Source organism: Athene noctua, chromosome 2 (assembly GCF_965140245.1).
Source record: "Athene noctua chromosome 2, bAthNoc1.hap1.1, whole genome shotgun sequence".
NCBI lineage: Eukaryota > Metazoa > Chordata > Aves > Strigiformes > Strigidae > Athene > Athene noctua.
The window spans coordinates 104,373,512-104,394,848 of NC_134038.1; the positions used below are offsets into that span (position 1 = coordinate 104,373,512).

The following is a 21,337-nucleotide window of genomic DNA, read 5'->3' on the forward strand; positions in this document are numbered from 1 at the left end:
CATTCCTACCGGACAGTACGGAACTACTTAGCAGAAAAACATAAAATAGAATATACACAATCAACATTGCTAAGTGTCTTTATTCAGAGACTGCATTCTCACGTATGACCTTTGACTTGTTTCATTCCAGCTCAACATAGCAATTTCTTTCAAAGTGCTGATTTGGAGAGTTTGTTCAGTTATTTTTCAGAGTAGAAAATAAATAATACTTTCTCAGAAACATCTGCCAGTGATTGTACCGATTGTTAAATTATCATTTGTTTCTCTGTCTCTTGTTTAATATTTCTAAAGAATAAACTCATTAAAACTCCATGGGTTGTCAGTCTGGAAAGCATGCAAATCCCATGAGACATTTGCATTTAGACATTTCTAATTTGGCAGTAGTGTTAAACATTTTGCTAAAGGAGACTGCATATTTATTGACATGCTGGTATGGCCTTTTGAAATCCCCAGGCATTTTTGAAAAAAAAAAAAAAAAGTGTGTGATCCCAGGAAATACTTTCACATGAAGTTCTTGCATTTTGAAGAAAATAGTAATTTACTGGCCTTTCAGACTTATGATTAGTCGGCTCAGAAATCTATTTATCATCATCCATTCTGTGATTGTCTCATACAAAGAGTTACTGTAGTAGTAACTGGGACTGCACATAGACACAATGAAGATTGTTTCTACACAGTTCAAAAAATTGACAATCTGCCGCCAAAGAAGTGTCTGTAGAACAGAAAAGAGCTATGAAGAGGCTTCTTTCTTCCTTGTTTTCTAAGGGTGATAATCTGCCATATATACATATTAGCTTTATTAATACTGTGGTGTAGCACTTCAGAGAAAATTGTTTGCGTACTCAAAGCCTGATTCAGGTTACCAGACATTCTTAAAAACATTTTAATAAGAAAATTAAAATAGCATCAAAACATACAGTAATTTGTGGAAAAATTGAAGTGAAAGTACTACAGCTGAATGGAAAAACGTTTGCAATGATATAATCATTGATGAACAAGTATGTTTTTGAGAGGCGCATCAGGAAAAGGTATACTTTGCCTCTTCATTTATGAGGCAACTTCATCATTACCAAATAAATTATATTCTGTAATGCTGTGACATTTTTCCTTCTGGGCATTGATTCTAGCTTAATTATGACATTCAAGTTAACTGTAGGCAACTTCTAGGTGTTCTGAAGAAAGTGTGACATTGCTGTATTGCCTTGACATTGTCAGATCTTGAAATAATATTTTGGGACCCAAAACAGATCTTATATGTTTGGAAAATCAAAGGAAAATGTGACATTTTTACTCCCTGGGAGTGGTGCATAGTGATGAACAATAGCTATTACACTTTTAGGTCCCTGTTCATGTAAATCATAGATGTGTTACTAATTTTTTAGCAATGTAACAGTAACGATCATTAAGATAGAAATGTTCTACCTTTCGTACTCTGCAACAGTGAATAATGCACTGAGATTATGTTGAGAAAGAACAATCTAGTGTGCTGGTTTGGGTTGGGATAGAGTTAATTTTCTTAATATTACGTAGTATGGTGCACAAAAAGGCACAAAATGTGAGGGAGAACACAATGCGATAGGAATCTCTAAAATCACAAAAGTTATGGTAAGGAACAACCATTTACTCTGTCTTCCAGCAACCACCAAATGAGAGCTGCAGCTAGCATGTTCAGAAGGGCAAGCACAAGGTGAAAGTCTGTCACAAAACATGTCATTAGACAAGTTAAGTAATCCTGCAGCAGGAAGCTAAAATTCCAATGGGTTGAAAAAACAAAACAAGAAATTCAAGGGTGAAAAATTCAGCTGAGGTCCACTAAACACAAACAGATACACTCTTGACTCAAACATATCCTGAGATGGACATTGTTGCAGAGTGAAAGAATATTCCCAGTAAGTATCATATTTATGTTCCTGATCTGTTACTATACTCTCCCCAAACTACTGGTTGCTGACTGCTGTCAAATATACCAGATTTTTGGTCTGGCACAGTGCAGTCATTCTTATGTATGGGTGCATGTTTTTGTCACAGTTGCCTTTGGAAGTTGCCACATATGAAAAACTGGTGACAAAATCAGGACCTCACTATCTAAATAAAGTAATACTAAATGAGAAATGTAAAGAAAATAAATAAATTTACCCTTATGGGAAGATGAGAAGGTGCAAGGGCTTCTTGTGCCTCAGAAATATCTTCATGTTCTTGAATGCTGCCATTGCCACTGATGTCCCCTGAAGCCTGTGCAAAACCCAATCATGATAGCAGGTTCATAAGAGTCAGGGAAAAAAAGATGATCTCCAAGGAACTGGCTACTTTAATGCAGAAAAAACTTTTTTTTTTTTCCTGTTGGTGTCATGATGATGTTATTTCAATACTTAGAGGATTTCATGAAAATGGCCCTTCAGAAAAATCATAGTTCATATTCTCAAAGGTGTTATAGACAAAAGAAAATGATGGGTTTTGAAAAATTACAGTTTTAGGGGCTGTGTAGTCAAAAAAAGAGATTCCCCCATGCAGATAGTTTTAAGTATGATACTGTGTTCCCAAAAAGTAATACTACATTTAGTCTTATGAAAAATGTGTAATGGCAAATGACTTTGACTGAGGCACTGAGGATAGATAAAGAAGTGTTTATAAGAATACTCACATAAGGATCATCATCTTCACAATGATCTTCAGTAGCCCTCGGGTCAGATTTGATTGTCAGATGTTGAATTGAGCCCTATATGAAAACAACAAAAACACTTCAAGGAAGTAGTATTTTTTTAAAATTAAACAAATTACAAATTTGTTTTGGAATGAAACAAATGAACAAAAAAACCCAGACTTTGTTCTGATTTGCTTGGAAAATAATCTGAAGCATCAAATTTTATGATAATAAACACAGTTTAAAAACGTAAATATGTTCTTACGTCTTCCTCTTGCAAAATGTAGAAAAAAATGAAGTTGCCATAATAAAATGACCATTATGTCCCAATGATAATACAATTGCTACACTGTATTCTTAGTGCCCCAACTAAAGATCTAGTCCTAGATTATGTCCTAGAGTCTGCAAAGCACTGTCTGCTTTTTCTAGTTAAGAGGTGCAATGCAGCTCCAAAAATGGCATGTGAAAACTACCAGAACTGGAGACAAAGGATGGGAAGGAAATACCAGTAAGTGATGAAGTGGGCCAGGGAGAAACTAGCTTAAAACTTTTCAAAGCAGAAAGAAATGAGATGGATTTTCTGATAACAAATGTTTCTTATTTTCAAAGTTACAAATTTTATTTCTCAGTCTGACATGCTGAAAGAGCAGCAACAATTTCATTTTAAAGAGTTAAGTCTTTCTTAGATTACAAAGACTCAAAGTGTTTTAAGAAACACTTGAGGGATGTTTCCTTGTTATGAGGTCTCACAGAGTTAGGCACGATGCACATGTAGGACAAAAAGATGGTTATTCAAATGAAGAGCCATCCTACCTAACACATACGACCTGCCTCCTCCTGGTTTGCTGACAGTCTATTTTGCTTTGGTTTTGGATTTTATGTAGAGAAAAGCCTGAAGAAGCTGATAGATTTAGTCTTTATTTCTAGATAGACACAGAATACTTCTCAGTCCAATGACTTTTCAAGGAGTTAGAACGTTTATACCATGAAAAGTTCTTAGTTGAGATCTGTCTGCTGAGTATTACCACAGACACAGGGCAGATCCACTCACTCAGGGGTATAGAAAGCCTGGGTCTTGGTAAGGAAAAATCCAACAACTGTTGAGATAAGAAAAGTAGTATGCTTTGCTGTTACTTAATGCCACCAAAAAATGCAAACTCCACAGGAGGAATAGCTACCATTTATATACGCTGCTATATCTGATTTTCTGCTAATTTTTTCCTTTCTGCAGCAGTCTTATCTCCCTGTCCTAGAAGCACAAGGGAATTATAAGCAAGGACGTACTTTTGAAGCAATATTTCTGGTGGCTTCTAGAATATTTCAGAAAGAAACAAAATCTGAGATTCTATCTTCAATGATTCTCTAATTTCTGTACCTTCAGAGATGATGAAACTCATGCAGTTGGTGCGTCCTGAGTTTGCAGGCAATCTGAGGTAAGAGCTAAGTGAACAGAACCATCCTATTTCTCTCAAAACTTAATAATGGGCAACTCAGATATTGAACAATGTCAGACAAACTGAACAGTTTACTGAAAAATCATACATGAAAGGAGACACAACCAGACACTTAGGCACTCTCTTGGAAGTGATGCTTTGTTTTCATAGTAGGAGTGAATCCCATTTGGAGAACACATTTTTTTTCCTCTTGCTCTAATCTGTGGCCTTAGATGGTGAAGGAAGCAAAATGGAGAGCCCTAATGTTTCCCAGGTGTAGCTGCTACCCAGTTACTCCAACCAGAAAAGTCATGGCCAAGTCTGCCACAGCAGGGACAGTAGGTATGAGGTATTATAATCCCCCTCGAGGTCTTGTGCTTGCTCCTGCCTTCCCTGTTAAAGCTGGTTTGCAGAATCTGGCACCATCACTGATTCAGCTATATTTGGTTGCTGTCTGGTTTCTACTTTTCTTTACTAACACCAAGGCTAGAACTTCCTTTTGTTTCCATAAAATCTTAATATAGTTATGTCCTTTTGTGTCTGGCAACCAGAGCCTTAGGCACACAAATTCCCATTAGCCAGAGCAAACCAGCAACTGACATCCATTCAGAGTCATTTGCACAATCTGCCATGAATTGTTTCTATTTTGGGCAAACGATGTAAACAGTTCTTGTCATAAAAACAGATCTTGAGGAGGAATCAACCATTTAGTTTTTCTATCCAAAAGCAGTTGTGACATATGATTCATGAAGAAATAAAGGCACAAGACCTAGAGTACACATCACAATTAATAGTAGGGAGGCAATCACAATATCGGGTGAAGTATATGTGCTCGATATAGCATACAGATCAGCCTGTTTCAGTGGAAATGCCTTAGAGTGTAATCCACCATGCATTCCTGTAACCGTATTTACAGATTTATTGGTGATAATCTCTATAACTGATCATCACATACATGCTTTCCAAGTGGGGTACAAAAGTGGTCTAATTTTCTTGAATGCTTCTAATTCTTACTTACTAATCAGGCATCCACAATACTCCAGTCATCCCATCTGTCTAAGAAAGGTAGTGCCAGCAGACAGCTTTCCTATGTATCCCTTTCCACTACTTATTTGTTATTAATCAATATATTCCTGTAATCCTAGGTGCTTAGACTAGTCAGATAAATGATAAAAGTACACTATCCTTGCTGCTTACCAGATGGAGCTCATAACCTGCCAGTACATCTGAACTTTGGAAAGAATATCTCTTTCCTCTAAAGCAAAGGATCCACTCAGTTTTGTGCTGCTGCTTCACTAATTTAGGAGAAGAGATATTAGTCTCACAGAATACTGTACTAGTTTTGAAGTAAAAGGGAAGTACAAAAGCAAGACAGAAAAAGGGTGACATTTCCCTTTCAGTTTGACAATGAGTCAATCTCACGCATATTGACAGCTTTCACATTTCCATTTGGAAGCTCAAGGGCTGAGAATTCCAGTTGGGATGCAGCAGAAAGCATGCTTGCAGTCAATCTAGGAAGGCTTGGGAACCTTACAGTAGTGATTTTGGTCCATTCTATTTTTCTAAAACACCTGATAAGCTTTAAGTAATATATAAACTGTAGAAATACTGCTTTATCTTCCAACTATCTTCATCTTTGATGTGATCATTCTCTTCCCTATGTCGAATGTGAAGTAAACATACCTAGCTAATAAGAGTTTAAAATATTGACTTTCTATTAAGGTATTTTCAGAAGTTAAACAAATGGATAGTCTGAAATCGGCCCTTCATACAAAGGCCATATAAAGTTATGTGATATATTTACTCTGAAATTCCTAGTATTCAAACTGAGCGTTGAGCTTAATATCTGGACCATTAATAAACTTCTGAGATTCCAGGAACATCTGCATTTTAAGCCATAATTTATATATCTGCACTGCCTGAACCCTAGCCAAGTATGGAAAATGCAAGCTATATAATTTGTAACCTCATTTGGGGTATAACCATTGTAAGCAGACTTTCTTGGATGGAGAGTACATGCATAAAAGACTGAGGCATGTGAATTTATCAGACAGTACTTACTGTGAACTTTTCCAACCCTGTGGCTCCTGCATTACCAACAAATATCCCAGAACCAGATTCAAATACCAAGGCTTGATCTGACCTTTGAAACTGAATTCTCTGATATTCTTCACAGTCCATGAACAAAGCAACATCATTTCCCTGAACAGTCACTGTAAACCTATTCCACCTGTTAGTCATCACTGGCACTTTGAACGAAGCAGCCTCTCGGGAGATATGGGAACCAGGCTCTGTGTAGTACATAATTATTCTCTGGGTGCTGTCATCAACCGGTGACAGTCTCATTCCCAGGTAAATAGTTTTCTGGAAGGCATCTGTTATTGCAAATAGCACTCCTCCACGATCACTGTTGGGTTTCACTGTAACTACGATAGCAAAATCTCTGTAGAAAGGCAATGGTATTATAGCACTTGTCAATCGACCGATGTTAGCATCTGGACCAAAGCTGTAAGCTGGAAACCCTCCATAGCCGGTGACAAAGTAGACGGAAGGAGGAAGAGGAACTCCTATTAACTCCGTGAGGTCAAGGTGTCCTTTTGAGCCCCGTTCTGTAAAGTGTATGAGAAAAAACATGTTATTTATTATCGAGGTGCACAGCCCATTTAAATTAAATGTTTTAAGAAAGCCCTTTCTTAATGGTAAAAAAAATGGTAATGCAGTGTTATAATACCAGTGAGATACTTCTGATACATCAGGCCTCAGTTCAGCTAGTGCTTAAACACATTTAGTACACCTGCCATTCTTTCTCCTTTGACAAACTGAGGTTACTCATATACTAAAGAAAAGCACATATAAACATTTGGTAAAACTGAGTGGTAACAAGTAGTTCCTGCAACATAAATTTTACTTCAGCTGTCCATGAAGTACAAAGAGAAGTGCTAAATGTGCTTGCAGAGTGGATTCAGTGAAGATTGAGCAACCTTTTTTTTTCCTCACATAAACTAAGATCCTTTATCCTCACAAACTAAGAAGATGACAAGAGCTCTCTAGAAATAGTATGACACAGTTTCACAAATACAGGATAAAAATTACAGTTGACTTGCTTTAGCTCTTGCAGTTACCTATAATACAACAGATGTTAGACTTTATTTATGCCCCTATTCTCAGATTTATCTCCTCAGTTGCACTTTGTATGTAATAAATACTATTCAGCAATCAAAATTTAGTTTTGAAATGAGAGTATTTTTGCTTTGGCAAACACACAGAATTAAGTATCTGCCAAACATGCCCAGAGAGACAACTCCTTCCTGGCAATGAAGAAGCAATGACAACAACTAAGTATCTACACCCAATTTTAAGTAGAGCCTTGGGAAGGCATACTCTAGCAGCATACCAGAAACAGAACTTCTACCATTTTCCTCCTTCTAAGAAGTAAAAACAAGCAAAAAAAGATACCATTTTGAATCATAATGAGCAATTCAGATCTGAATCTAAAGCATTTCTTCCCTTTGCAGTCTCCTCTAACTGCACGTTTTTAAGTTTTTAATTTTATCTGAAAGTCTCAGTTCTTCTTACTGGTGTACATTTTCACCCCTTTGAGAATATTTATGTTATACAGAAGCAAACGAAGTGCTAGGGTATGTCTTAATGTAGTTACATCATGTAAAACCATAACCACTCAGTAAACTCCAGTTCATGACTAAGTAATTGCTGGCTTTCTCAGCAGACGTGAAAAAAGATCTCCATGATCCAAGAAATACAGATTTTTAAATCACATTCTTGATCTCTTCTTCTTTGCTGAAAATCTTCAGATCCTGGGTAAAAGAGTGGATGTATTTGGAACCACTCTTTTGCAGTTTGCTTTTTTATCTACCTCATGCATCAGTATGTCGTGGTTCTCAGATTAATTACATAAGATAAAAAAGTAGCATGGAAAACAGAAGTCTTGAAGTAGAACAGTACAGATGAGGCAAACAATCTTGAAATCTCACTAAGAATAGATTGAATTTGTATCTCATACTTCACTTTTGCCCTTCGACCACAGCAGGTGTAAATAACATGTCTGTATCTGTGGTGGTGAGGTACTTCTTTGTACCTACACAGCCTGGGATCCACTAGGGCTGCCACTGCTAGTATTCCCAATGCTTTTCCTTGTGATGACATCTCTGCATCAGGAAAGTTGCTTAAGATTATGTCCCCAGACAGCATTATGCAAAGGTAGCTTGATCAATGGTCACTTAATTTTCAACACAGCATGGGGAGAACTGATACCATCTATGGTAGTCTAACCCTGCAGACATTTACAGGGGACAGGAGCTAAAACTAGCCTTTCTTATAAATGCATTAGGGACAAGAGATACAAGTCAGTCCCCAGATCCGTTTTTTAAAAAAGTACTTAGAGAAGCCAAGAGCAAACTCCCAGTCTGCTTACCACTGAAGGTAAGCAGTGATGAGACAAATGGAGCTGGCTCCTAGCTCAGCCTACTTGTCAAGGACCAAGTCATCCTAGATTTTGATGCATTTCACCCTGAAATGACCTGTGTTTTACCAGGAGTCCATACACTCTGGTCATGGATGAACTGAGGTTCCCTGGTTGCATATAAAACCATGTGATGTACACATGTAAATACAGACAACTTTTGCTTCAAAACTTGTAACATCTGGTTTCCTAGGATCCGTTCCCTGCATCATCATTTTCATTTCAGGTCAGTACATCCTGCCAACCTGGAATATCTCAACTTCTTCCTCATGTGCACAGGGCCTATATCTGCTTCCCATACCTTTAGCATTCCTACACCTCCCCCCTACCCCAGTATGTGCTAAAGGATGGTTCCAAGCTGCATATGTTTGTATTAGCTGGCCAGTTCAGGCATGATAATTAGCCATCTAGAAGGAGAAACTGAATAATTAACCTCACAGCTCTCACCATAGCCTTTTCTCATTAAGATACTAATGTGCCACTCCCACATCACGAGGCTGAGGTTTTCAAGGCTGGGGGCCCATTAGGAGAGTTCTCTGTTACAGGGAAGATAATGGGATGAAATTGAACTAAGAAAAGAAGAAAATGATCTCAATATAAGAAAAATTGTACTGACAATGTAATCTCTGCTGCAGTCTAATCGCTCAAGGGAGACAGTGACCTTCCCCGATGCTGGTGATTTGAAACAAAAGTGTAGAAAACAATTAAAAATTACTGTAGGGAATAATTTCAAAGTTATTGGTTATAACATGACTTTAAATCGTTGTTCCATCTTTTGAAAGCATTCCCAGGTCCTTCGTAATGTATATATTTGTGCAGTGTGAAATGATGAAGTATCTTTCAATTTTTAAATGTACTCAATGTGACTGCAATAGCTATAGAGGCTGAATAAATCCAAATGGAATAGAAATGACAGTCCATCTGAATACTGCAAACAAAGTCAACTGAAAAACTTCGATTAAAATACCTGATTAAAATCAGGCAAAATAAACAAATCTTGCACTTTGCTCTGAAACGTGGCAAGCTGGTTTTGATGAAGAGCTAGAGAGAAGTTCTTTAGCTGAAATACACTTCTGTTATTCATATTCAGTACCATCCCGGGCTATGTGTTGCAAAGTGTTTCCATCGTCCTGGTGGCTTTGCAAACAAATGGTAAAATGTTCTTCATGTGCCAAGATGTTATAGCCCAGTTGAAATAAATTCTACCATATTCTCTGTACTTTACTTTTGGCACTTTCTTGCTAAGGGAACTCATTAACTGGAAAAAGTCTGATGTGCTCCATACAGACAATTTCCCTTACATATTTTTAGGAAGTATATAAGCTATGTTTAGAAACACAAAAACTAGCTTCTTATCCAGAAATTATTTCCCTTAGGCACTTTAAAATGCTTTGCCTGATAGATTTTTCCCCTTTCTAATAGTTTGAAAAGTGGACTTTTTCTTCTGGCCAAAGTTGATTTTTTGATTGTGAATCTAATATTGAGTCATGCTTTGTGTTCACACATACATACACATAAAGGAACCTCAGCTACAAATAAAATGCATAAGCCATTACTCAAGAGTAAAAAGGTAAGTAAAACAGTAAGCTTGAAGGAGAATATAGGATCTGTACACAGATACCAAGCCTACTTCCAAAGAGCCATGAGAAAAGTGACCTAGAAAGCAGATGGAGAATATCTAAGGTGGCCAGCAATCAGCTTAGCAGACTTGGACAGCAGGATGCATCCCAGAAGCAAATCTAATGAATAGAACTGTAGTTTTCCACTTCCATTCTCAAAGGAAGATTTGACAACTGCAAAAAGCCCGTTAATTCTCCCCACACAGCATGTGGAGCTGCAGTTCCCTAGTCACATACCAAACAGTAACATACAGAGCCCAAAACATTTGCTCTTTTAGCATAGGCTCTGGGACAAGTGAAACATATTTTCAAAAGGTGGCAGCAGAAGACAGTAAAGAAGAATCAGGATATTCTTTGTAAAACAAGTCAGAAGCTCAGCAATTATCTGAACTTCAGTGAGACTGAGGTAGGAGCTTGCACCTATCGACTATAGAAAAGCAAAACAAGAAGCTTCTAGCCAAATACTGTACTTACAGCTCATCCCCAGCTCTTAATGGATTTATCAGGACCTACAGGTACTCTTAAGAGCAGAATACAGACTCATAGCCACAGGTTTTGTTCCCATTCAATTATCTCTGATAAATTCATGTCCCCCTGCTGTGGTTAGGATAAAAATGCCCTCTTATTCCCTTAAATCAATAGGTAAACGCTATGCTATTTTAAGTACCTTTAAGCCAGCAGAGCACTATGTTTCACCAGTATAATTTTGTTTCAAACACGTACTGTTACTAAGCCACTGAATATTGGGGAGCATCTAGAATTCAATCCTGTTTACGTCCATGTTTCCTAGAACTGGGGCACTTGAAGGTGTGGTACAGAAGCAGCTTTAATATTAGCTGTATTTTGTCTCAAAGAAGAAAGTAGTAGAATACCATAAATTGGGGTGCTACTTTTATAATTCTAGAGTTATGAACTATGCTATTCTTTGCATTTGTTACCATTCATGACTATATATTAAAGTTAGAATTGTTACAGATTTTGCAGATAGCTGTAGATTCCTACTGAGTAGCTTCAGGGACCAGTTGAGAATTAGCTGTGTGTTGTAAAATTCATCCTGTAAATCAATACATGGATTGTTTCAAGACTGCAGATGACAATAGTAAAGTTTTCTTCTTCTTTTAATTATATTTTTTTTTTTCATGTAATTATCTCACTGCTTCACTACTTAAAATAGTGTAACTGTAACAACAGAAAACCACCATTTTGGCATTGGAAGATACCTGGTTTGCCTATAGTGTCTTTAGCATAGCAATCAATAACAGTGGAAGATCATGAAGCTCAAAATGGGCTGGAAAAAAAGAGGCAAAGCTATTTAGAAACAGATAGGAGGAGAAGGGTTTACTCATTAGACAGAGAAGGAGACCAGAAAGAAACATAATGTTGACAGTAGAAGGGCAGCAGTTGGAGAAGTTCCTAAAAACAGAGTTACTGGTATTTGTGGGATCCATTTCAAAACTGCAGCTGTGAAGAGACAGGTATGTGTCTTAAGCCTTAGTGCTCATCTGACCCCAAATGGCACTATTTTTCTCCAGATCACTGTCAGATATGTGTAGTGCAGGAGCAACATGCCTTATTTCACTCCACATGAACTAGGCAGGGTGGAACAGCAAACCTGTGGGATCCAAAATATTTTTCCACTGCTCACAAGGTGTGAAGTACAGATGAAAGAAAAAAACCCTACCTCCTCCCATGAGAGTGACCCCATGATGGAGCAGGGGAGGAGTTTGAGAAGTCCTCCCCCTGAGGAGGAAGCAGGAGCAGAAACAAAGGGTAATGAACTAACTGCAACCCCTGTCACCTGCCCCCCTGCACTGCTGGGGAGAAGGAGGTAGAGAAATTGGGAGCAAAGCTGAGCCTGAGAAGAAGGGAGGGTTGGGGGGGAAGGTGTTTTTAAGATGTGGTTGTATTTCTCATTGTCCTACTCTGACTGGTAAATAAAGTGGTGGTGGTGATGTTCACGTTAAATTGATGTTCTTTTTCTTCCCCAATCGCGTCTGTCTTTTGCCTGTGAAAATAATGGGTAAGTCATTCCTCCCTGCCCTTGTCTCAATTCCTGAGCTTTTTATTTTATTTTCTCCTCCCCATCCCTGAGGGGGAAGGAGTGTGCGAGCAGCTGCATGGTGCTAAGTTTCACTTTGGGCTTAAACCACGACACCTCCTCATGCTTTCCCATGTGGAGTGGGGTCTTCCAGATGCTGGGCCCGATCCCAAACCATTGGTTGATTCAGGCCTCATCAGACCAATGTCAGTCCACTGAAATTAGTGGAAAGACTCCTTGTGAACCTAGCAGGCTTTGCATCACATTAACAATGTCTTTTTCACTTGTTTACCCATTTTTAATGAGTGCAGGTGAGGTGACATATGCCTTGATATAAGTGTATATAACTCCATTCCCAAGACTGAATTTGCCTGCCTTTTTTTTTTCAGATGCTATCAGGAACTGATGTTTATATTAAAAGCTATTTTAGAAATATTACTAGAATCTGGACCTTTCTTACAAATAGTGATTATAAACCCGAGTTCTTCTGACACCTGGAGTAGAATATTTGTATCCTGCTGTCTAACAGAGCTCATATAAAACGTGGAGTACCCACACCCTTGTTCCTAGCTAATATACTGCACTTTCACACAACTTAACTTCTAAGGTGGTATAAAGTATACTAGCATATAGGCTTTAGGAAACCTACTATGACAGAGACAAAGACTACAGGGTTGCCAGTAAGGACACTGTTTCTCAGCCTGCTTTTATTCTTTGTTTCACCACTAGAAAATACACCAGAAGCAGAGTTCAAAGGTAAAGCATCACCCCTGACACAGAATTACCCATCTTATTCTCATTTTAAACATACAGTTTCAAGTCTGAAAAAAAGAAAGAAATATTGATGTCAAGTCCTTTGAGCAAAAGAAAATGATTAGCATTGTATGGTGAGACCAACCCATCTTGCACTACAGCAAAATAAACACACTTTTGTTCCTTCCAGGCTATAAGAAGATGCTTGAGCTAGACTGTCTCAACTACTAGACACCTACAACTACTCTACTGAAAAGACTGAAGTTGCACATAAAAGACTGCCATATTTGGCCCTAACCACTTCATTTTTAGCAGTAATGTTTGTTCAGTTGATACTTTAAGGACTGTCACATTTATTTCATCCATCATGTTTTTAGGTAGAAATGCCTTTTAACACAATTATTCAGGTACATGACCTGCCACATTTAGCCAAATTCTGCTTCAGGTTAATGAACCTTAACAGGTACATAAAAGAGTCAGAATAACATGTTTAAGCTGATGCTATTTGCTAAATGTAAGAAGCCAACCACCCTGTAGCTAAAATCATGGCAGTTGTTTTTAACCCAGCCAAGGGAAAGCTTGTATGGCTCCAGAGGTCAGGAGATGGGGTGAATACTGGCTTTTGAATGAAATTATAGCTTTCCCTTTCTTTTTAATTTATAACTTAAGTTCACCTAGAGTTTCTCTTCAGACTCTGTTTATCAGAGCTGCTGTCCATAATCCTGTCCCATGCTTGTAAAAGCCCATTCACTCCATAGCAGTTGGCTTTGCATCCTGTGAAAGAACCCCTCATGTCACTGCTGTTCACTGCTACACGAGCCTTGCTGGCAGCTCCTTTTCATGTTCTTTTAAGGCAATGGGATAACAGCAATATTCTGTAAAGGCTTTCAAACCAGATGAGGCTCATAGCACCCAATGTCAGGCACTTCTGTGTCTACAAACTTGAGCCAAGCTGACCTTGTTTCTCCATTCTCTTCTAGTGCAAACAATTATAAACTTAGGTTTTAATCTCCCTTTCCAGTGGGGTAAATAAACCATCTCTGTCTTAATGGCTCAGTGTGCAGCCTATGTTGTCTCTACTCTGCATTCAAAGAAATGTTGTAACTGTAATAGAACATGATTTTATACTGGATAGAGTTGTGAGGTGCAGTAAGAAGATTTCTTTTTTTCCTGCAGCCAAAGTATATTTATTTTGCAGTTAACAAAAAATATTTATAGCAATAACATAAAGCAGAGGAGGATTTTCACATCTACAAAAGAAAAGTTAATTAAGTACCGAAGAGGGAAAAATAAAGGAAATATTTTAACACAATCCCAGATGTGCTACATGAAATAGAAGAACATAGCATCGTTGCTGCTCTCAGGAAAAACAGCATTTGCTCATCTTACCCAGCTCAAACACATCTCTAGCTGCCACTGATAGGCTATTGGAAAACATGGATCGAATACACTGGTACTAAATACTGGAGCATTTTCTTTCAGATGTTTACAGAAACTTCAGAAGCTCTTTTTAGTGGTGTTGCACACCCAAAAGTAAGGCTGCAGTCAGTAGGAGCTGTGGTACTTACTGACACACAAAATCAGGCCTGACATTCTTTTGTGCGTACCGTTTTTCCAGCACTTCCTGCCAAGCTCCCGGTTTTACATCATCATCATTCTGCCATCTACCGGACAAAAATGTATGTAGTTCCCGTACCTAAATGCAGCTAATTAAATATACATCTATACTGCACAAAATAACCTTCATTTTTCCGTCTTATCTAGTTTGAGAAACTTTTTTTTCAGTTTTTCTCATCTAATACTGGCCTGTGTTCTTATTGTTTTGTTAGCTGTTCATCTAGAAGATCTTCTATATACATTTTTGTGCACATTGCTTTTTATGTATAAACCCAAGCCCTTTTAATGGGTACCTTTCCTCAGTGAACTGTCCTCCTTTAATGACAAAAATCTGTGTTTAAAACACATCTTTTTCTTTGAGTCACAGCAGTATAGAATACCAAATACAACACGGATGTTAAATAGCTGTTGTCCTTCCTTCCTCAGAAACAGTTGAGAGGCAAAAGTATGCAATAATCAGAAATTCAATTATGGTGGTGTGGCAAAGCTAATTGAGCTGTTAGCTAGAAGGCCAATAAACTGAAAACCATGCATTGTCTGCTGCTTGTTCTAGGGTAGTCTTATGGCCCAGGTTATATTTAAGGACAAGAGGTAATGGTCTCAAACTGCGCCAAGGAAGGTTTAGACTGGATATCAGGAAGCATTTCTTTACAGAACGGGTTGTTCGGTGTTGGAATGGGCTGGCCAGGGAGGTGGAGGAGTCCCCATCCCTGGAGGTGTTCAAGAGTCGGGTTGACAGTGCAGGATGGATATGGTGTAGTTGGGAACTGTCAGTGTTAGGTTGATGGTTGTACTGGATGATCTTCAAGGTCTTTCCCAACCTTGATGATTCTGTGATTCTGTAAGGTCAAACAATCATAGTGACCCAACTTATTTTATAATCATGAACAACTGTGTGCACACATATGTAGGCATATATGTGATTGTAAAGAAAAAGGAAGAACTTATGGACCTAGAATATCCCCAAAGGAAAAGCACAAGAGAAGGGAACCATCTTTGAAGGGATATCTTTCACAGGTAAATGGCTCAAGAGACCTCATAAGCAGAGTGTGAACCAGGCCTGGAAGGAGTAGGGCAATTACAGAGAAAACTGCCAGAGGGTTTCAAGGTCAGAAAGAGAAACAGGACTCTGATTTCCATGTGCACTAGTGCAAAAAGCAAAGACAATTTAGTAGAGACATGCCCTTCATGGAAAAGGAAGATTTCCAGACTTGCAGGAATACTTCTCTGTAAAAAAGACTTTCAAAAAAATATACACACCCCTGCCCCAACAACAACTTGGCCTCTAAATATTGAAAAATGTTTACCTTACATTTAGAAGCCTGCAAGAGGAACACAGCAGGGCACAAGCAGTCCATGAGACTTCTGGAATGCATTAATGGTAGCCTCCCAATAGAGGTGATCATGGAGCCAATGAGGGGATTCTGGCCACAAACTTATAATCAAGGAAGAAGTGGGGAATGTGAAAGTTGGGTTCAGCCTTTGCTGTAGTGATCATAAGATGATGTTCATAATATGATCTTCTCAGGATCCTGAGAAGATAGAACAGGGCAAAACAGTAGCATTACAGCCCTGGACCCCTGAGTAGCTGGCTCCAGTTGACCCTGCTTTGAGCAGGAGGGTTTGATTAGATGATCTCTGGATGTCACTTTCAATTTCAGTGATTCTTTCATTCTATGAGTCTAATCACATCTATAATTCCATAGTAATATTCTCACTGTCTTCTGAAAGGAGAATTTTGAAGCAACCTGCTTTTATAGTACTCACACCAGTATTCAAGCAACCAAAGAGTAAGTCCTCTGGCATTGTCACAAGCATGTAGTAGATCTATATCTGACTGCACAAACAACTTCTCTAAACAACAAGTAGGGTGTTTTCCATTTATATGCACCAGAATTGCTATTTTTCAGCATCTGCTTTAACAGAGATAGATACAGATGTATTTTTGAAAGTGAAGAGACAGGAGTCCTCCATGCTTCCTTTCAGTTGTATCCATACAACATCTGTATTCTCTTGACAAGTTCCTCAGACAGATGCAAACTACCATGCCTAAAACTTCTTCCATGCACTTTTCACTCCTGGTTAATGTAAAATATATTCTAGTTGGCCAATTCTACCTTGAACACATGTTTCATCTGATCAGATAGCTGCCTTTAACTGCCTGAAGCCTATTACAAAGCTGATGAACCAAAGTCTTCCCAGTAGTTCCAGATATCATAGTAAGGATCAAGAGCCATATGCTGCGGTGTGGCAAGTTCAGTTTGGACTTCAGGATGAAGTTGTTTGTTAGAGGGCGGAGCAATGCTGGCACAGCTTGATCAAAGAGGTTGTGGAATCTTTTTCCTGGAGGTTTTCAGGCAAATCCATAGTCTTAGTGATGGTGATAGTCCTGCTTTGAAGACAGGGCTGGATGAGATGACCTCCAGAAGTTCCCACTAAATGACATTTCTTTGATGAAAAATAGACTTCTTGGCTATCATTATGGTGTAGTAGTATAAATACTTAGGATAAAGGGTTGATTATTTTTGTGTACTATGTCAGATTACACTGATGAAGAATACAGTAATTTCAGTAATTTAATGGTTGGACTAGATGATCTTCAAGGTCTTTTCCAACCTAGATGGTTCTGTGATTCTCTGTTCTATTTTGGAACATTAATAACAGTGGAAGTCTAAAAACCAAGTCTTTCAGAAGTCTGATTGACTTTTTTTAAATTCATACCAACTTCCAGTATTTGAGACTAGTGAGTATTTACCCACTCTCAATACTTTAGGAAGGTTAATCAGTGTCTTCAGCAACAGGGATCCACAAACATTTTCAGCTTAGCTGTTACATCAGGAGTTACCATCTTAATTACTTCCTCTCTAATTTTTATCTTCTTAATTGACTTCATGCTTTGAGCTAGTGGAGTGCATGAATTCTCTGACTGAATCAATCTGCCTTTCTCTAACCCTTGAAGGGTAGATTGGAAAAGAAACTTCATTTTCTCCATTGCCTGACTGCATTTAGGTGACATTTGCTGCTAGACATTTGGCAGCCATGCATCATGGGGCGTCTCTGTGTGTAACTAGTAGTAGTTACTTGCAACAGGAGTAGTACTCATTTACTACTCAGCCAAATAGGCAGATCACATAGCAGATGTAGTATGGAACTTTATCTCAGACAAAGTAAAACTGCTTGTCAGCACACAAGAATGCTTGTTGCACTATAGCATCAAGGTATGGCTAGAGATGCAGACGCTTCCTACTTAGATCAATTTAACTTTGAATTACCAAGTACTCATTTTCTTCCTTTGATATCTAAAGAATTGCTGTGAAGCACAGTCTGTTGTTAACAGCCTGTGCCCTGCATAATAACTGAGCTCTGTGCAGAGATATTTAATATCTACTTGTTTATGATAAAATCACCTACCATGTTTCGATTCCTGTGCATGGTTGAGGGAGATACTATGCAGCAAGATCACTTAGTTCCCTTGTGCATGCACAGGTCTGATCTCAGCAAACAGCAGCAGATGAGATGTCAGCCGCAGTGCACAGTGAGCAAGCTCAGGCCTTTACAAAAGAGAAACCATGAGCATTCCTGTGTGCCATTTGCTGAGAATTTTTCTGTTAGGTAATTGTTTACTTCCACGAAAACAACTGTCCTTACATGACAGATGAAGGCACAAGAATATGCAGAAGGCTACTCCACAAACTTCTTTATCTTGTTGCACAACTCACTTTAATACTGAGACTTAAATATTTTCACCAGCTGATACACAATATAGGCACAGTATCAGGTTGTTATTTACATTTATTAAGATGTAAGTGGGAAAAATAGATTTCCAGGGTAAGTTTTTGTGTATTTTCTTACAATTATTAATTATTAATATATTTGCAAAATAATATTTTACATTTAAATTTCAAAAGGTATATTTAATCCTGTTCTGCTATGATATATAATTTATTACAGGGAAAGAAAAGTTTCTCAGTGGAAGTTACTTTTTTTAAACCATGTTTTACATTGGTAAAATATGCTTACATGTTTACCATGTTTTATATGCTACCATGTTTTACATGGGTAGCGCATTACTGCATCCGTCTTCCTAGTACTACCTCAAATGTGTGCTTGCAGCGCAGCAAAACATCTTGTTGATCTTTAAGATCAAGGAATCAGAACTGATGAATGTTTGCCTTGAACCTTAAATTTACAATGCTTTCTTTAAACACTGCCCTTTTAAAAAAAATCAGATGTTCCTCAGAAACCTGTTACTGATTCTGAAGTCAGTAAGAATGTCCTCATCAGTTTTAATGGATGTGAGCTTTGGTCCTGCACTATTTTAGTAATATTTATTCTCTTTAAAAATGTGTGGATCAGGAGCTAACAGAATATTGAAACAGAACCCTGAAGTGGAGCACAGCTTTATGAAAGGGCTACCAACATCTTCTAAAAGTAAACATATTAAAAAACTCCAAATGTCTGACCTGTGGTTCCTCTGGTACTAAGCAGCATTTAGAATCACAGCAGCATAACGTAAAATTAACCTCTCTCATGGCAATGTAATGCAATTCATGTTTCTTTGTGTCCAGTGCTGACACCCAATAGATCACCATAAAGAGCCTTCTTTGCTGGATGTTAAATCAAATTACTAGATCTGACCTGATTGGGTTATCTGTAGAAAATTCTACTAAACTGTCCATGACCAGAACACCTGGTTGTGGGAGGAATGGTTCAGCTCTGGAAGGTGACAGGGATATTTTCAAGATAATGGCAGAATGACTAGGCTTCACTGAGTTAAAGGACATTCTCAGGACCATACATTCAGCTGTAACCCCGGCTAAAGTTCTTGGACAAACAGCAGCAACAGCAGGAGGGAAGGAGAGAAGGATTAGCTGGAAAACAGGCACAAAAGTGTGGGGTCCTGTGCTGGTATGTGTGTCAGGAAGAATATGGAAATAGGCTGGATGAAGTGAACAGAGTCCTGGAGGTAGTTAGACCAATGTAGCGGAATTTGAACTGCTGAAGGGTGGTTGGAGGCTCAGAAGGGATGGGGCTCGGAATAAGTAGGAGCTCATCTGAAGTACTCATCTAAAAAGGGAGTCGGTACAAGGTTGTAGAATAAAACCTTGTACAAAAGTGTAAGTTTGAGCAACATTTTCTTTAAAAATACAGAACTACTCCCAACTACTCTTCTGTGACGAAGTCAGCACTTAACTGGTTTTTGTGCAGTTCTTGCACTCAGAATGATGCAAAGTCTTGCTCGGGTAGGGCAGGTGTGTGTATGAGAGAGAAAGGGCAGGCTTCTAGGACATCCATCCTCCTAAAGACTGTGCAAAGTTAACTTGTGTAAGAATTACAGAGCCCGTACTGAATATTGCAGCTGTCCAATAGTATGCACCTGTGGCAAGGTTGGACACTGGCTTTATGTAACGAAATTTGTGTGTGGTGTAAATGTGTAAACTATGATATGGGCAATAACATTGCCAGCTAGATGAACAAGTAGCCTTTAATGATTGCAGGAGAGCAGGAGCTTTTGCATTTGACCACTAGGCAGCAACACAGCTCCTCATAAATCAGACCAGAGCTTTGCTTTAGGAAAGAAGAACATTGCTTATGAATCACCAAAGTAAATGTCTGCTGCGTGCACTCTTTTACAGCATCTAAGCTAGCATATGCTTTAATTTCCATTACGCTCATAACAAAACAGAAGTGAATTATCACTCTGCCCTTTTTCTTTCACAATGACCTTGGAAAACAGACAAAATATATTAAACCAAATCTGCTGTGTATTTCCATTAGAAAAAAAAAATTACATTGCTGTTCTTGGTTTCTCTTTCCCTCTCTCTTTTTTATCTTGAATTTTAAGGGAGAAAATTCTTGCAAGGCCATGACCACCACCCTCACTGCCAAAATATGTATTTCTAAGATGATGTAGACAGTTCTTTTTTAAAGTACTGGGAGAGACGTCTGACACGTTCCTAGATTTAACAGTTGTAGATGCCAGCAGAGAGTCTCTGCCCAAATGTGGAAAAAAGGACACCTATTTAAAGACACTGACATAGTTTGGCACACTGACCTGGATATAAATTCTCATCCCATATAAAGAGATTTAATGGGAAACCAGAATAGAGAACACTTAATCAGCAGCTCCTGCAGTTGCTCCTGCTGTCTTTGCTAGCCCCCATCACCACTACAAGGTTCTGTCCTTGGACCAGGGGTGTAAGAAGGATATGAGCAGATGGGAATTATGGGTTACAATTTGTTCTATAAAAATTAGAAAACTTCACCTGAAATTCTCCTTCCCTCCTCACACCTACCACCCCATACCTCTTAGTTCAATCAAATGATCTGAAACACTACCATCTCCCTGTATTTCCATGAATAATTTAGCACACCTTTCCACTTTTTCTCTGACACTGTGAACGACCCCAGATTCTCTCTCCTGTCAGAAAATCCTACTCTGGACCATCACTTGTATAGTCAGTGCCACTGTAAGAAGACAGATGTCACGCTCCCTGCTCATACCACTTTCACAACATCTGTTCCATCACAGCAATAAGAGTCAGAGCCTGTATGTCCAGTGAGGCTTGCTTTCAGGCCAGATTTGTATGCTGTGTGAAGTTTGATTTTGCAAGCAGAGCCTCAAGAACACCCAAGGGCAAGCGTTATCCCAAATATAGCTGGAAAAGCTGCCTGCAGGGAGTCTTTGAGAGGGACATGAGAGAAAAAAAAATAGCTGAGATATATATATATATATATTACAGCTTCTACAGTTCA

At 38.5% G+C, this 21,337-nt stretch overlaps 1 protein-coding gene across 2 annotated transcripts in view; it reads right to left on the reverse strand.

Annotated features, from left to right (window-relative positions):
* The window catches only part of COL15A1 (collagen type XV alpha 1 chain), a 153,891-nt gene that overhangs the window by 97,727 nt on the left and 34,827 nt on the right, over window positions 1-21,337 (reverse strand). For both annotated transcript variants that reach the window (XR_012633173.1, XM_074899784.1), the window contains exons 3-5: window positions 6,136-6,683; window positions 2,642-2,716; window positions 2,137-2,232 (exon numbers count right to left, since the gene is read on the reverse strand). Coding sequence is in view for 1 of the 2 variants with exons in the window: in XM_074899784.1 (XP_074755885.1) it covers window positions 2,137-2,232; window positions 2,642-2,716; window positions 6,136-6,683 (719 nt within the window). In the remaining variant the exon portion in view is untranslated. The remainder of the gene's footprint in view (window positions 1-2,136; window positions 2,233-2,641; window positions 2,717-6,135; window positions 6,684-21,337) is intronic.